Below are 17,566 nucleotides of genomic sequence, written 5' to 3'. Positions count from 1 at the left end.
TCCCAGAAGCAGCCATCAAAACTAACACACCATCAGCAAAGGAAGCCGCTACAGAGAGAAAGGAAAAAAATAAAAGTGACGATTGCTCCACTTGACGATAAGTCAAATAATTCTCGTACCCAGGATCTGCCCAACAGCACAAAGCAGATGAGGGGGTATCTCGAGTTACTCTGGAGAACCCTGTTGAACAGTGTGGGACAGCTGTCAATCAGGCAGGTGCAGATGCCCATCCTGAGCGTGAAAAATCCCCTTTTGTGCCCACGGCCCAGAAGGCGCCGAAGCGGCGACGTGTGCATGGACAGCCAGCTCCAAACACACAGCAGTGTTACCATGCTTACAGTGCAACGGCTTTCTCTGCATTTTATATGCACTACCTAATTATGATCAGCATTAGAATTCTTACGTCAAGTAGCATTAAAATACTTCGGTTCTTTCCTCAAAGCAAGGAACTCCCAAAATTTATCTTAGAAAGCAGATGGGCCCTATTATCTGTGCCTATGAAAATCCTATTTACAATGTTGTACATTTCACGCTGTGATATCATATCTGGAACCAGTCTCTCTCCCCATCTGCAATGAACAACTGTTCTCATATGTGTATTAGGGGGTGAGGATCTGGCTGCAGAGTCTCATGATGTCACACGAATGTTGTATTATTTTACAATACCTCACAAATAATAGCTGCTATATTTATCAGTATTATTATGGCAGTAGAGCCTTTGTTTTGAGAAGGAAGATAGAGGTTTGGCGGAAGGTTTCTAAAACACTTTCTGACAATTTAAGTCAGCTTTGCACAGACTAGCCAAAAAAAGTTCCTAACTTTATTAAACTCCTCCAGCAAGATACAAAAAAGTTAGCATTTCTCAAGTTCTTCAGCTAGAACCAGACAGACAATACTCAGATGGTACTTCAAGGATCTCAAGTCTAGCAGCTTGCAACAGTTATAACACCTACAGCTCACTTGGTCCATACATGTCAAACTAAAGGTCGGGATTCAAGTGCCTGCCTGCTACCAAGCCACCTTGGAGAAGACAGCCCATGAAAAGCAGGGGATTCCCAGCCTTCATACACACAAAGCAACAGCTCTCCAAATGAAAACACCCTCCAGGTGGCAAAGCAAGCTGAGTGCCTTTGTGCTGCGAGCTCTCGCTCCGCCTGACCCCAGCAGCCCTGCAGGGAGGGTCTGGGAGACGCTGGAGGCGTGGGGCAGACGTGAGGTTCTGGCTGGCGCTTCATCAGATGACCACGGTCCTTTGGGTCAACGCTCCTTAACACGTAACCTGACTTCATCTGTTGTGTATGGCCAACACCATCCGGTTACGTAACCGTGTAGAAGTTATTCAATCTTGTTTGCCTTCAGCCTCTGATTCCAGTCAACCTGATACGTTTGGTGTTTGCTCACTGCAGACAGCTTTATGGGTGTGGAAGCGGGAAGCGTGCACTCTCAAGCACCTGCACTCGGATCCTTTATCTTGTGGAAGGACACTTCTGCACCCGTCCCTTGATTAAATGAATCCAGGAATCCTGCAGGGCACAATTCTCCATGCTACTTACTGAAAACTGAATTATATCAGATACAGTACCAGAAGTCATTAAGGCTATTGCTACTGGCAGACATCAACGCCCATCAAGATACACTTTTGTCCTTCCTGATCTAGGACTGCTTAATCTTCATTGCACTCGCGTTTCATCTAAGAGATCTCCCACATCTGCCAATAGTTTGTGCTTTCAGGTATATTTAGTTGCCCTGCTCCATTACCAGAGCCCAGCAGCATCCCTGGAGTTCACAGCAGGGTCTCTCCTTCCTACTAGATCTTGTGTTTTCCTGCCACCCACATCCGGCATTCCCCTACACCATCTTGGCACTCTCCCACTCAGAGCCATGTTTCTGACCAGCTAGCAATCAAGTTTCAATCTGAAAGAGGAGAGACTTAGACTGGATATAAGGAAAAAGTTTTTTACACTATGAGTGGTGAGGCACTGGCACAGGTTGCCCAGAGAGGCGATGGGCACCCCATCCCTACAGACACCTAGGGTCAGGCTGGACCTCTGAGCACCTGATGGAGCTGTAGGTGTCCCTGTTCAGTGTAAGGAGTTTGATCAGATGGCCTTTAAGGGTCCCTTCCAACTGAAATGATTCTAAGTTTGCTCAGGACCATGAGGTTCAGACTGGTATGCATCTTCTCCTCTTCTGCAAGTTCTTACTGAGCATCTTTGCAGACCAAATTTGCATTAAGGGATTAACACAACATATTTGTTGACTGTGTCTCTTGCCACTATACAGAGCAGTGCTTAACATTATTTCATTCGCTGAATTTCAGGATCTCACCTATTCCTCCTTGAAGGCAGTGATGAATGCTCTTGATGAGATGAGGATGAATGAGTCAAAAATGAGAGACGCTGAGTTGAAATGCTCATGATCTGACACTCAGCCTTAAGTGATTAAATCCAGATTGTACAGCCTGAGCTGTTTCCCTGAGACATGAGACTGGGTGAAAGGAAAACAGCTACAGCCTAAGAAAGCGTATGTGACTCTTTCAGTCACATAGCACATGACCCAGAGTAGACACTACGCACTTACAAGAACGAAGGACTGTTTTGCCAGATAGCATGTAATCACAGGCCTTCTGAGACTTGGCATTTTCGTGGAATTCTCAGGTACTGGCCATAGTCTGATGTGCCTCATCTGCAGCTGCAGCTGACCTCACCAGGAGTCTACACACTCTGCACTTAATGCTATCAGACAAAAAGGTAGGTGATGCCAACAGCAGCTTTGATGTATTGATGAAAATATCACAACCTTAACCAGCATTACAACAGCAACGCACCAGTGGGCGTTTGGGCAAACGATGCCTCAGTGTGAGTGACTGGAATGCCCTCACTGACTTCCACCTGCCTCTTCCTCAGCCAGGCTGACCTCACTGGGATGCTGGGTGTGTCCTCTGCACCACACCACAATGAGGACTGCATTACAGCTGCTACTGTATGACATTCTCCACTTCTGCATCTCAGCAAACCTCAGTCCTGCTTGTTTTCACGTACAACTCCTTCCACAATCCAGTTACCCACACATGCGGCAGGTCCACCCTACATCATGCCAGATACTGGAAGAACTGATGCCCAATTACAGCTCCAAATCTGCTGCTGCAAATGGAAGCACGAAGTCCAACGTTTGATTGATGGGCACAGAATCTGTAAAATGAGAACATGCTACCTGTTCAGGGCAAATAATTACAAATACACAGGCAGCTGATTTTCTGTACGGTCCTGGGTTCTTGTGCTCCATCTAATATTTGTGCCTTACTTCACTAAGCCATGCTGTCATCAGAGGTTGGGCCAGCCCTACGTCCTTAAGGGAGCACAAAGAAAATCATGCAAGTAACTCAAGTTTCAGCACTGCTAGCTGGCTGCTTGATATTAATTTCTAGTTTACAACACTTTACTGTAATGCCTCCATAGGCACAGCCCTATGACACTTCAGGGACCACATCATTACCTGCATCTCTCCTGTGGTGGTTTTTTTTTTTTTTTTTTATGGGAAGGAGACTTCTGGGAAGAGTTCACAGAGACAAATTAAAAGGAGATGAGTACAGCTGGATGAGAAGGCACTTGCACCTCATTGGTGAGAACTAACATCTGTCTTTGCAAAGAATTTTAGCAAGAAGCATCTTGCTAAGGGCATTCCTTTTCACTTACACTGACTAAGAAAGAGGCTGCCAGCACCTGCTGTGTTTCTGATTATCACTAGTAAAAGTAATTAAGACTCCACAAAAGTCACAATCATGGCTAGCAGACCATGCAACCCTGCAATTTGTGATTGTGGATCAGGAATTTTACAGTCAAACCAAAAACTGCGCTGTAGCTGGATGTAAAAAGTTTCATTCCATTTCTAAAATGTCCAGAGAAAGCATTTACAAGGCGTACATCAATGCCTTGCCAAGCAATTAACTGATACTGACTTCTTCTAACAACTGCCTGTGATTTCCACAGATTTAGCACAACAGCATTGTATGTTCCAGGCACCTGAATAAGCTCTCTCCTTTTCAGTCCTGCTGAAACATCTTCCTTTGACATGTAGGCTTCAAATATACTCTTCTTCTTCCCTCGAGCAGGCTTATTTCGATTCTTTCTGTCACCAGATGTTGGGACAGCAGCATAGGGTCCTCCTGCAAACAGAAATTAATAAATGTTATCTTGCCCACCCAATTTGTCTGTGTATCTATGTAACAGCAGATGTATCTGTGTAACTCTACAGATGCTCTGTACTGGAAGTTGAACTTTCGGGAAAGGTTTGCCTAGAAATACTGGCACCCAGCTTCAGAGCACTGAAAATCCTGGATTGATCATATTTTACAAATAATTAACGGCTTTTACAGCTCATTTTAGAGTTAAGAGCATTCATCCCAGCCCATCTTTTAATAGCACTTAGCACATGCTTCAAGGCAGCTTATTCCTGAAGCGTGTACGCGCTCTGCTTTAATACCTCTGGGAGTTCCCAGTTGTCTAGGATTTATTCTGCTGTCTGAATTGCTCATTGTTTCTGTCTGCGATTCAGAAAGTTGTCTCTTCCTATCGAAGTTCTGGGGAGCTCTCGCGGATTCCGAGTTGTTTCTGGTCCTCGCAAACCCTCTCTTTTCTGCACCTGAAATCAAACACAAGTTTGAAATAGCGAGGGGGGGGAGGGGGGTTGAGGAAAGACCTCAGTGCCAGCTCATGGTCCTGGTGAAGCTCATGGTCTGCAGTGTCTCAATACCAGTCACAACTGTGAGTCATGCTCTTTATCCAAAAGAAATGATGTCTTCATTAGCTCATTTGTAATCTGTTGGCTCTTTGTGCCTCTTAATCCACCACTAACTTACTTTAGCATAAACGGAACTCTGGAAATTACGATCCTAAAGTTGGATACAACCCTTCCAAAATCCTGGGAAATTCATTAGAGCATATGAAATGTGAAATTGTTAAGCAGCTTCCAAAGCCCCTACCTCCACCCCAGTAAGCCCCCAGATAAATAGTGAGAAAATGTAAACTTCTCTGCAACTTGCATTTAAAATAAAGTAGTTCAGGGACAAAGAAAAAGAATCACAACAACCCACCCTGGACTAATGAACTTTTTTTGCTACCAGAGGCAGCATTGTACACAATGGCACTGCCAAGAAATGCCAAGGCTCCAAACGCCCAGCCTGCTCAGAATAGGTCACGATCATACAAAAATATTCTGCAAAGACTCACCCCTTCCTTCCCTGCCATCACCTCAGACCCTTCCCTACAGCCAGGAGAGCAAGCAGCAGCTTCCAAAGCGTATGCCAACGCTGTTCCACGGATCAGCACATTGGAATGCAACCCAGCGCCGTGCAGCTGCCCTCTTGGCCCTCCACCTGGATACTGAACATGTCATCACAGCTTTGCCTTCCAGCCCCTCCTGGCTACGCTCCCTGGGTCCAAGCTTGTACCTGCAAGTCAGAAAATGTGCAATGCCAACTTATTTGCTATGGGGCTGTCCAAGTTACAAGGTAATTAAAAAAAATACAATATCCTTCACAAACTAAATTGGAAATTGCTTTATGGAATTAAACTTAAGCAGTGGCAAGAAAGGGAGGAGTCTGAGGGAAGCTTCAGCTGCAAAACAACAAGCACAACTGCAGACTGAGATTTCCACAGATGCAGGGGAGGCAGTGCTACCTGTACAGACCCAATTACAAGGAACTAAAATTACCTGATTTGCAAATGCCCTAAGGGTCAAAAGATTAAGTTTGATAGCAAGACACTTAAAATATGGGCTGGAGAACTGAGCAGCAAAGCATTCGAACCGGCAGCACCGCTGGTCCCGGAGAAGCTGTTCAGGCACTTCCAAGAAGGAATTTTACCTGGATTGCAACAAAAGAAGTGGGGTCTTAAGAAAGCTATTTAAGAAGAGAGGTGCGAGGCTGTTCACCAGAGAGGTCATGCCATCTGCCTTGCTGCAGGTTCTTAAAAATAGGTGCGACAGATGTCTGTCAGAGCTGCTCCAGGAGTAGTTTTTTCCTTGAGGTAGTGCAATGGGTTACACAAGCTCCTGAGGTCCTCTAAAGCCCTCGTTTCTATGGCAGCAAGTCACAGAAAATACTACAATGAATTAAAGAGCTCGGGATAAAAAGGAGGCTAGATCTTAACATGTAATTAAGCTGGGGAAAAAAAAGCAGAAAATCAAAATGCAGCAAAAAGAGCACAACTGTCTGTAAGTCTGGAAGAGAGGTGAGAGCCAGAATCGGCCATGGTGGAGCAGAGCTGCCCCAGCACTCACCACGGCTGTTACATCAGCAAGTCCTGGGCCACAACTGCCCAAATTCATGCACAGCAACAGCAGCAGATGAGAAGCACCTTCCATGCAAGGCAGATACCAGAGGCACTCACACACTTCCAACACTCGAGTCTTTGGTTCACTCTCCAGCAGTCTTTTTCATCCGCTCAGACTTGGACACAAATTCAGAGAAACAATTTACTCAAATGAACAAAGTGTGCTTCAACGTAGCTGGCTTGCAAGCCAGTCTGCACACAGACACTTTGGATAAATGTCTGACCGTGTTGACCTTGACATTTCTGGCTAAACAAAACCACTGCTGTTATAAAGCCACAGACAACTGTCACAATTAGCGCTCAACTGGAACGTGCCTGATTCTGCATGAGTGTAATTTCTTGAGTTTCTCTTTTTAAGGGAAAGAGAAAACCACAGGTTGCCATCTGTTTCAGCTACACTCAGCATTTGCCTCTTTTACACACCTGTCCCTCAAAACTTCTGGAAGACAGAAACATTTCCCATAAGCTTTCCTGCTGCCTTGGTTGATGAGCATTAATACTCTAATGGACAAACAGACAATATCCTATAAAGCAAACCACAGACTGCAAAACTCTATAGCTAGCATGGGGAATATTCAGAATACCCCAGATTGCAGATATAACTGCAATCACAGAATTAATTAAACTATACCAACAGCAGGTGTGGCAAGAGTTTTCATTTTCCTGTGTTGCTACAGACGCATGATTTGTAAGATTAAATCTTCTAGGATAAGGAGCAACATGCAGATGTCACACAAAGTATAATGCATTCTAGGCATTCAAATACTCAGTGACTTAATAAATACAATAAAAAAAAAAAAACCTGCAGCAGAAGGGAGACTAAAGTGCAGTGGGGAAAAAAAAAAATAATCAAACAGATTCCCAGAATAATTGATCTGCCTTACAGTACGAAAGGAGGTTAGATGTTTTAAATCAGCTTATTTCAACATAATTCACAGAAAACCACTATAGTTTATGTTTGGAAAAGTCCTGCATTTCATTAAATTTGTATCTATTAGTCAGTTGATCATCTAGATGGACAACTAAATCAACAAATATGGTCAACTAATCATGAACTTAGCAAGGCCAAAGTCTCTGATTTTTATACTAAAATTTGCATATTGGATAATATAAGAAAGGACCAAGATCCTAAATTTGACTGACTAAAAATAAAACATCTTCAGTTTGCACGCTAACACGTGACAAGCTATTTGGCTCCTACCAGCAGAGAAGGGCCGTACCTCTTACTGAATTGTCATCAGCACACGTGTGACTCCTTGGACACCATGGAGTCATAGAATGGCTCAGGTTGGAAGGGACCTCAAAGATCATCTCATTCCAACCCCTGCCATGGGCTGGGTTGCCAACCACTCAGGCACCAGTCCAGGCTGACCCAGGCCCCGTTCAGCCCAGCCCTGAACACCTCTCTGCTCCCTCTCCTGCCAAAGGACATTTACCAGATCACTTGGCACTTCAGCCTCCAGCTGAGCTTCCAGCTGTGTCCCCATCTGTGTGGTTTGTACCTACCCCAGCTCCCCTGGTGCAGGCAGAACCACAACAACTGGCTCCTACCTGGGCACCGTAGCTCCAGGGATCTCACACCACTGACAGCCACCCCAACACAGCTCCTTTTTCTCAAAAGAATTGAAAGGAACTATAACCTTATGAACTTTTTTCAACACTAAATACTTCCTTCTACTAATTACCATTATCAGCCCACAACCGGGCATCAGGCCTTCTGCTGGCTCTGCTATTGCTAAAGGGATTTTTCCCAGTGCTTCCCAGCATTAGATCACGATCTAGATGTGCAAAGGAATCTTTCAAATACCACTGCTTATCCAGCTAGCGTAAGCGTGAAGAGAAACAGAAGCACATCCCCAGAACTGATAAAGCGCAATAGAACAATTTGTTATCAGCTAACGAGACACTCTCAACACATGCTTACCAAATATTTGCCCCTATTCCTACCACCTTTCACTTTATTGCTGACACATTTCAATGACCTAAGCCAATTTCCTCCAAACCTTCCAAGAGGTTCCCTGACATTTAGTTCCTTACGACAGCCCAGCTATGCACTCACTACACCACAGAGGATACACCCATGGACCAGAAGGCACGGCAGCTACCAGCCCGTGAACGACCCATCCCAAGGGAACAATTGTCAGCTCGAGGGATGCGGTTTCTGGCTGGTAGCTCCAGCTAGGCACACAGCTAATGTTGATGTGGCTGTACCAGGCAACTGGCTCATTTGTTTCTCCAAAGTCAAATAAACTCTTCTAACAGAAGCATACTTTGCCAGCAGAAGCTGTGTTAACATCAGGCAGGTTTTGCTAGGATCCCCGTGTCTTCCCCTCTCGTGGTCTAAAATAGGCGATGGAGTGGCTATTTGATATGTTCTGCTGTTCGGGAGCTTCTGAAAATTTCATCTCAAAATTCAAAAGCTGAAACGCTTGTTATATTGTTTTTAATTCCTAATGCACCAGTGACATTCAGTATGTGCCATAATACAAAAGTGACTAGCAAGAACTCTAAGCACTTCAATGACTACTCTAATATGTAGGATCAAGTTACTGCACACAGGCAAAAACAACAAACGCCAGCAAAGCCGTCTCAAATACGAGCAATGACAATAAAAAGCTGGTCGTAGACAGGTCACAAGTAACTAGCTATTTATGTTTTCAAAAATATTTGGTGGATTTAAGAGATTAAATGTCCCACTAATGGTAACAGCCAAGTACTTTTTCTGTTCTATTTTGTTTTAGAAGGAAAAACACAGACAGCTGTTGGTGTAGCTGTTCAGAGAAAGAGTTCTGTACCAAGAAGAAAAAGGATACTCCTTGGAAGATAGCTCAAGCAGAATCTTGTGCTCGTGGCTCAGGAACACAAGCAGGACCAAATCCCATCTCCCATGCTGCCCATGAGCTCAGCTCCATGGCAGCCTATGCTGGGAGCTTCAGCAGGAATCCCGAGTTCAGAACTCAGGGCCGCAAAACAGAAATGTCTCAAATGCATTTTACAGTATCTCAGAGCAAACAGGTTAAATAAAGTAGATGGCCTGAGATTAAGGACAAAGCAATCGAGAGAAATAAGGATGTCACTGGAAAGAATTCATTAGAAATTTAGGAATGGAAAGGCAAGACATAGAGATATGTTATCAGTTCATTGAGGCTTCACTGCTGCAGAGATAAGTCTGGCAGGCAGTACTTCAGATGTTCAACCCGTGGTCTAAGAAAAAGTCTGAGAGCACGTTCTCCTTATCACAAGAAAATAAAAAAGATTCTTTTCTGATGAAACAAACTCAAATAATCCCTAACTGAAGGTTCTGCCACACCCCTGTGCTGTACCACAACCCCCAAAATCCAGGAATGCACCGCAGAGCTACAGGCTGTAGAATCATAAAACCATTTGAGTTGGAAGGGACCCTTAACAGCCATCTGGTCCAACTCCCTGCACTGAACGGGGGCACCTACAGCTCCATCAGGTGCTCAGAGACCCATCCAACCTGACCTTGGGTGTCTCCAGGGATGAGGCATCTGCCACCACCCCAGGCAACCCCTGTCAGTGCCTCGTTACCCTTATCATAAAAAACCTTTCCTACAATGTGACTGTAGGACCTGCTCAGAAAAAATTAAGGATACAGGTGATTTCAAATTACCTTAACAATTTAAAAGTAGGGCAAATTTCCAGGAAGAGGAGCATCATGGCAGAAGTGGAAGAGGAGGGTGACATCACAGCACTGTAGGGATTTAGGCAGATAGCAGATTGCATAATTAAGTTTAAAGTTAATTAAACAGTCATTTAAAGAGGAGAAACAACGCAGACCTACACTTCAATGCGTGGACTCAAAAAAATGTAAATTATACGCAAATATCCTGAACTGAGAGGAAAGTGTATTGAAATTCAGCTCCAGGTCTAGTTCCCATGCCCACCAAGTTCCCTTAATTGACCCGTTAGGATGGGCCATCAGGGCCCAGCACGGCATAAACCCAAGCTATAACTTTCCATAGCCTAGATAAAACAAAGCAAGACAAAGCAGCATATAAAGCAAGTCGTCCCACCACTTAAACATGATCTTAGAAGCAATTCAAAGCAACCAGTTCCTCTGGAGAACACAACTGTGTTTGCACACTGGGCTACAAACTGGCTGGGAATCATCTGTGCACCCAGGAGAAAAATCTAGAGAACTCCTGTCCAGCATCTCCGGAAAGGATGACTCCAAACACTTTTGGCAGAAAGTGTCAAAATCTGCACAGAAAAGTTTAATATCCAAGAGTGACTCCCAGGATGGGAAAATACACAGTCATGGCTTGTGAGCAAGTTTGTAGGGTCACCAGCTGCTTCTGTGCCCCTACAATTGGCTCGCAGAATTCAGTCACTGGAGTATGTCATTGAGAAACATCCCCAATAAGAGATGGAGGCAGTAAGTAAGTGATGCGGCATGTCCATAGATACATAGATGGTAAAGAGCAGAGACAGAAGCACATTCCCAGACCCACACCCAGCTCAGCACAGAGCTGTGGGAAGCTCATGTGGCCACTCCTTTTCTACTTTAAACTGTGTATTCTCAGTTAAAACTGTTATGTTGCATTTCCTTAGATTTGAATACGGATCTAGGAAAAATGAAAAGGTTCCACTGACTTTGGCTTCCTGAAAGTGCCTATGCTTCAGGAAAAAAAAGAAAAAAAAACGCAAAATGGACTCTTTCTGTTGAGGAAAACAGTGCTGTGGAAATTGCTCCCAAACACTAAGATCACGTGCCTGCAACAGCATGCGTCCTCTGCAAAACACTTCCGATACATCCTCATGCCTGCAAGACTTTGCCTTCAGTAGGCAGTAATCACAGTTTTATTCAATTCCTCAGCAAGGATTGTACTGTAGGAAAACTATAGAAGCACAAGAGCCAAAGATACCATTCCAGGCTCTGAACTAGGGGTTGGTGATGAAACTCATTTAGTAGCAATAGGCTAAAAGTTTATCAAAATAGTTACTGTGCTCCAGCTGCGTGCAGAAGCACAGCAGCGTTGTCAGGGAGGGGATGCAGCTCCGCTGGTTTTCAGGACTCTCTGTGAACCTGCTCCACCCTGCTCATGACCTCCTAAGCACCTACTCCGCCTGATGACTGCGCTCCTCCACTCCCCCAGGCCACCCCTCCTATCCCAGGATGTGGGTCAGGGCTGCTTCCCTGACCTCTATCCTTTCCTTTGCCCAAATTATCTTTCGCCAGACCTCTTATCCAGCAGCCCTGATTGTGAACAGGCTTGTTCAACACTTCAAGAGAAATACTTAGAAAACATTATGCGGTTAAAGTTCTCTTTGATTTCTCTGGGATTCAAGCAAGTCGCTCGGAGATCAGAGGAAGTCAAGAGGCTTTGAAAGGCACCTGACAGGAGGTGCCAACACACTAGGTGATAACAGCTGAAGAAATGAAAGAACTGCTTCTAGATTCAGACATATCTTGAGCTTACCCTTTGTGCTGCAGAATAAGACAACCTGCTGAAGAGCTATTGCCCATACTGCCCATTCAACCTAGTAGGTACACATCGTGTAGTCCTTAGTGCTGTGGTGGAAAAAGTGCCTTAAAAACACACGAATGAAACAAAACACACTACTGCTGCCAGCTTTTATCCGTAGAAAGCCAGAAGTAGTCCCAAGGCATGACCTGCCCCATACATCTGTGGGCTGCAGCTCACAGATGCGTTGACAATGCACTGACATTTTCCATCAGCACCTTGGAAATTTTTGCTCTTGTCACTGAAAACATTATTTTTACTCAGTGGATCCCAACGTTTTCTTTTCCATCCTGCCCCAGTCAAGCGCTCTCAGCAGCTTGGATTTCCCCACAAGAGGGAGTTGGGGCCGTGAGTTCCGAAGGACATGGAACCAGGTTTTGGGGGCCTGAGGAGGGAAGCGGCCTCCAGCACCAGGGACAGGGCCAAGAGCAGAGGTTGGGGCACCGGGCACCAGCAGACAGCAAGCAGAGGAATCATCTGATGTTGGTTCTACCTTGGTACTTGAGGCAAAGGTGACATTGCAGAGACTATCTGAGCAACAGAGGTGATGGGGGTGCAGGGCTGGATGACCTCACGGAGAGCAAAGGAGAGAGGGCTTTCTGAAATTCACTCCTGTTTGAGCCACAGCTTGCTTTGTGTGTACAGAATTTGTTATCAAGGTTTTCAGATATGCCAGTAACAGCACACATACCACAAGCTTTGGTAAAACTGTTCCAGCGGTCATTTACCCTCACTGCTAAATTGCACTTTATTTCAAGCCCGGATTTGTTTAGCCTCAAATGCATTATATCATAATCCGCTCAACTGAGTAGCCTATTATGGAACATCTGTTCCCCTTGTAGGCAATTTATGAGAGCTCCCTTCCCCCCAGCATCTCTTTGATAAGTAAAGCAGGGTTCCTCACATCATTCACTCACGCTCCCAGCGTTTTAATCTTCCTCGCAGCCCTCCTATGGGCATCCATCAATTCATCACCATCCTCCCCAAACAGAGGGCATCACCACAGGATACAACACTCCAGAAGCTGCTGCTGCTGCTGCACCAAAGACACACGCAGCCCATACTCCATCTTGCAATTCCCCATACTCATACATTACCCTTTGGGTCACATTTCACAGGAGGGAGATGTTCAGCTGATTAATCCATCAAAAACTCCAAACTTTTTTCCAAGCTGTTGCTTCCCAAGCTGCGCTCCCTGCGCTGCTCCATGGAGGCCCAGTAAATGGCTTTTGTTTTGCCTGATCCCAGTCCACCAAGTGATGCAGACGGCTGCCAGTAACTGCCCCCATTATTCAACACTCCCCGCTGTCTCTGAGACATCCAAGATACAAAAATTTCAGCCATACCTGCATGTTTTCCTCCTGATTATTGAAGGAACAGAGCAGAACATGACACTGTAAGAACCAGCCACACCTGTTGGTAACCATTCTCAATTTACAGCTGCATTTAATTAGTCCGGCTAAGCAGCTTTTAAGCCATTACACACGCACTGTGATTTTATTATCCTAACATGCTACCATCAATACCCACACAGCTATCATCAAACCCTTTTGCAAAGAAACTGATACCGAGGGAACTCAACAGGACTTTGCTCACATAAATTGATGACAAGCTGCATTATGGGTTTAAAACTAATTAAAAATTTACATCAATTCTTGGACTAACTATTGTTTCTCTGGACAGGCATCGCACTGGCAAGCCCAGTAACCAGAGCTACACAATCAAGGTCTGATCCCAGAGAATGAAGACAGAAAAAGAAGAAAAGACATAGTTCTAAGAAAAGCAGGTGAACTGTCGGCAGGCACAGACAGAGCTGTGAGATCACACACCAAAACCACAGCCACTGCAAGGCAGGATCTCATCTCCCCAGGAGAGGACGCATCAGATATTAACTCACATACTACAGCTGATGCTAGCCAAAAACAGAGTTGCACAAGCTTTGGGAATGCAGCATTTTTTCCTATCAAAAGCAACGCAGAAATTTATGTTTGTGATGACGTTGCTAAACCATTAAAGAAAGGAGCATTCTATTTTTCAAGTGTTTCTCTGATGGAGCAATACAGTAAATTCAGCTTTCCCTCCTCTCCCATATCTTATTACAATGATTAACATCACGCAGATGTCACATGGGGCTTGGCAAGATTTGCTACATGTAAAAGATTTCCACAGCAACCAGCATTCTCCATTTATTGAGCCGGTTCTGTAGCCTTTACTCGGTCGCTGGCTCATGTTTATCGGTGCCAGATAGGGAGATAGCAGCATTCTTAAACACTGAATTGCTCCACACAAGAGCTGGAAGACTCGTCACTAAAGGTAACGTTATCTTATTTTTGCCTTGCAAGAAGGGAAAAGCTATGGTTCTTCCTTCAGAGCTCATTCTGAGGAACAAACACAAACAACACTTACTGCAGAGCAGGATGGAAAGGCAAAACCCCTGGGATTTCACCTGGGATTTCTTGACCAGTTGTGCCCATCAAACATACAGGAAAAACATCCCAGGACATTTCCTTTACCCACACTGAACCTCTCAAGTGTCAGGGTTGCAGCCACAAACACGACTCCATCTGACAGCAACAACTGTTTTTAAAGCTGTGATGCTAAACACCAGCCTGCTTGCCAGAAACACTCCTTTGTGGAAGCTGCCCAAGCTGGTTAAGTATCATAGACTGGGCTAATAAATGTCTGACATGTGACAAATCAGAGAGCCATGAAATGTCATGCCATTACAGGCAAAGCATTTTGCTACCCAGGAGTTGGCTTCTTCTGCCCAGGGGCCATGCTGACCCTGGCAGATGGGCAAGACAGCTCTACTACATCACAACCCTGCAAAGCTCTCAGCGAGAGGAGCCTCAGGGGGGCACCTGGCAAAGCTGGTGCTGATGTTCTTCCCAAGGAGGTACAGATACAGCCCTGCCTATTTCATGGCAATCAGCCTTCAAAGGGGCACAAGCACCCTGCTCCACCCAAGCTTTCTGCATCAATAAAACCACCCCACTCTCATGCACTGGAGTTTCTGACATCTTTTGAAACAGTCTGGTTGGGAGACGGCGTTCCCAAAGATCATGCTGTACCCCACATTTGGAGGCCCTTCACCTTTGCAGATTTGTTCAGACTTCCCTGCAGACTCAGGAAGGTGCTAACAGCAACAATCGTTCAGAAACGGGCTGAAGAACACACATACAATAAGCAACAAAACCTCGCTGTCAACAGGCAGCTTGATCTAAACTCCTTACCAACAAAGTGACACACCACAGATATTTAAGACAAAGCTTCATGGAGCAGCCATGTGACAGACAGATGCTGCAGGAAGAGTCCATACTTCTGTCCTCGGGGAAAAGGAGGCTTTAAAGGCCTTTTATGATAGAGACATCAGTCAGTAGCCTGCCTGAAAACAGATTTTGATAACAAACACAGGATTGAAGTGGGAAAACCCTTACAGTCTTTGATCAAAAACCAGAAAACAACCCAGGAGACTTCATGAAAGACTTTCTGTTCAGGAAAACCAAATTTTAAACAACCAGCCTAATGGATAGGAGATTGAGGGGGAGAAAAAAAACTGGAGGACAATTCTATTAGATAAAAATCTATACACATAACTTAAAACGACATTTCAGAGTGATATTCTGCTTTATCATAGTTTAAGAAGCTTCAGAACAGGAGGCTTTACAACAGTTATGCTTACAGACACGAGGAAAAAGCCACAGAACGTGTCTGTATGCAGCTTTGTCTTCCAGAAGCCTGAGGATCCTTCACAACAAATGCCATGTGCTGTTCCCAATGTCACATGTTTCAGACAAGGGAAAACAGAGGGTTGTTCAAACCCAAGCTTTGGACACAGCAGATGGTGACAGCCTACATTAATGCTCTGCATAACCCCAGGGAGCTTGGAGCAGAGAGGTGGAAAAGTCCCCCAAAGAACCAAGAACCAACCTGTGCGACCTGCTGTAGGGAACCTGCTTTGGCAGGGGGGTTGGACACGATCTCTGGAGGTCCCTTCCAACCCCTACAATTCTGTGATCCTGTGATTCTGTGATTAGTTGGTGGTACAGGCTGAAAAACTACAAAGCCACATAGAGCTCAGAGGTAGGACTCTGTGATGAAAGCCCCATAGGCAGAAAAGCAGATAAGGGGCATCCTGACACAGCAGAGACCTCTCTTAACCAAGGAAGAAATAAATCAGCCACATAGGATTCTGAATTTCTCTGAACAGAGAAGAAAACATCTTCATCCCAGTTATTCCAGGATTTTACAAAGCCTCTAGTGATACTTTGGTTTCAGGAAGCTCTAAGGAATGAAATACCTTACAGGACACACAGACACACTTTTATATAAAACATATATATATATATAAGATGCCAGCAGGAGCTGTGCAGTAGATGCTGATCCTGAGGACATCAACCAGCACAGTGCCAGATGCTGTACCTCTAAGCCTGGATCCCAAATCCACAGCTGAGCACCAGCTAAGGAGGGAGGAAAGGTCCAAAGAAAGAAACAGCAAACCCAGTGCACAAGGAACCAGTCTGATGAGTGACAGAACATTTCAGCCTGCTGTGACAAGGGATCTTTATTGCACAGTAGCAGGTTCCATTTGCTAATAAAGCTCACACCAAGACAGTGCTATTTTCAAGGTTTAAACATGTTGCTTGATTTCACACAAATCCAGAGCTCCTGAGGAAGCCTTTCCACCTATCATTCATTACTTTTTCCAGTTACCATGTCAGTACAGCTGGACAGGGCATTGACAGACCAGTACTTTATAACAACAGGTGCCAAAGAGGAGACTGTCACCATCAGCTTCTCAATTAGTTGCTACAGATCTACTTGTACCCCCCAAGAGTGGGGACCGTAGAGTACAGGATGACAAAGGCAACGATGTTGTACATGCAATTTAGAATCTACTCCTCCTGCAAGGCAGCCGTCCAGATGCAGACTCTGGGTCTCAGCTTCTTGTCCTACTGCAGCAGGTTAGCAGACAAAGGTAAGAGGAGAAGCAAACAAGACGTGCTTCTTTGGAAGAGCCAGTGAATTATTTCAGTGCATTCCTACCCCAGCAGCTTTGCTCCATGTAAGATGAGGCTCTCTTGGAACTAGCAGACCACTGCCAGGGCTCTTCACTGCTTCCCACAGACAGCACAGTACTGCTGGCAGCGAGCTGCAGGGCTCAGCAACGCTCATCTGCCACACAAACCCCTCCGCTTTCCCCCTTATCCCCACAGGGCTACAGCAACTGCAACACCACTAAAAGGACATGAACAGGGACCGGCTCCTTGCTGCACAGAGCCCCAAAGGAGATTTTCAGCCCTCCACGTTGGCACTTTCAGTTTTAGGGTCACAGCTGAACCTGAGCTGAAGAGCTGTTAACACGAGGACAATGAAACAAAGCAATACAAAGAGAGACGCTGGGCTCTGAGATTAGCTCAGAGCCTTTCAGAAAGCGTGCTACAGCCCAAGCAGAGTCAATTTGTGAGGAAATCTCACTACTGAAGAGATGATATGCCTCACTGCTATGACAGAAGCAATTCTTGCCACCACAGCCTCACAAGCCTTGATTTAAACTGATCAAACCAGACACCTGCCTGCACAACGTAATATGACTTATATCAGCATCAAGAGAAAGAGGCAAGCTTTGAAGTGGGAAAATATTAATCTGGTACTGTGATGTCTGAGATCTTATATCTAAGTGCTCGCATATCACAAAGCCTTCATTTCACTTAGACAGGAGTGCTAAAATGTACTCAAAGTAAA

At 45.1% G+C, this 17,566-nt stretch overlaps 1 protein-coding gene across 1 annotated transcript in view; it reads right to left on the bottom strand.

Annotated features, from left to right (window-relative positions):
* DIS3L2 (DIS3 like 3'-5' exoribonuclease 2) overlaps nucleotides 1-17,566 on the bottom strand; it is a gene marked incomplete at both ends in the record, with an annotated part of 163,372 nt that overhangs the window by 142,857 nt on the left and 2,949 nt on the right. The window contains 2 exons of the mRNA XM_079540028.1: nucleotides 4,023-4,165; nucleotides 4,483-4,641. Of these exons, the coding sequence (XP_079396154.1) occupies nucleotides 4,023-4,165; nucleotides 4,483-4,641 (302 nt within the window). The remainder of the gene's footprint in view (nucleotides 1-4,022; nucleotides 4,166-4,482; nucleotides 4,642-17,566) is intronic.

This window comes from Tetrao urogallus, assembly GCF_951394365.1.
Source record: "Tetrao urogallus genome assembly, chromosome: 9".
NCBI classification, from domain to species: Eukaryota; Metazoa; Chordata; class Aves; order Galliformes; family Phasianidae; genus Tetrao; species Tetrao urogallus.
Note: the sequence above shows the minus strand (reverse complement) of the source record. Positions and strands in the feature narration are given on the sequence as shown.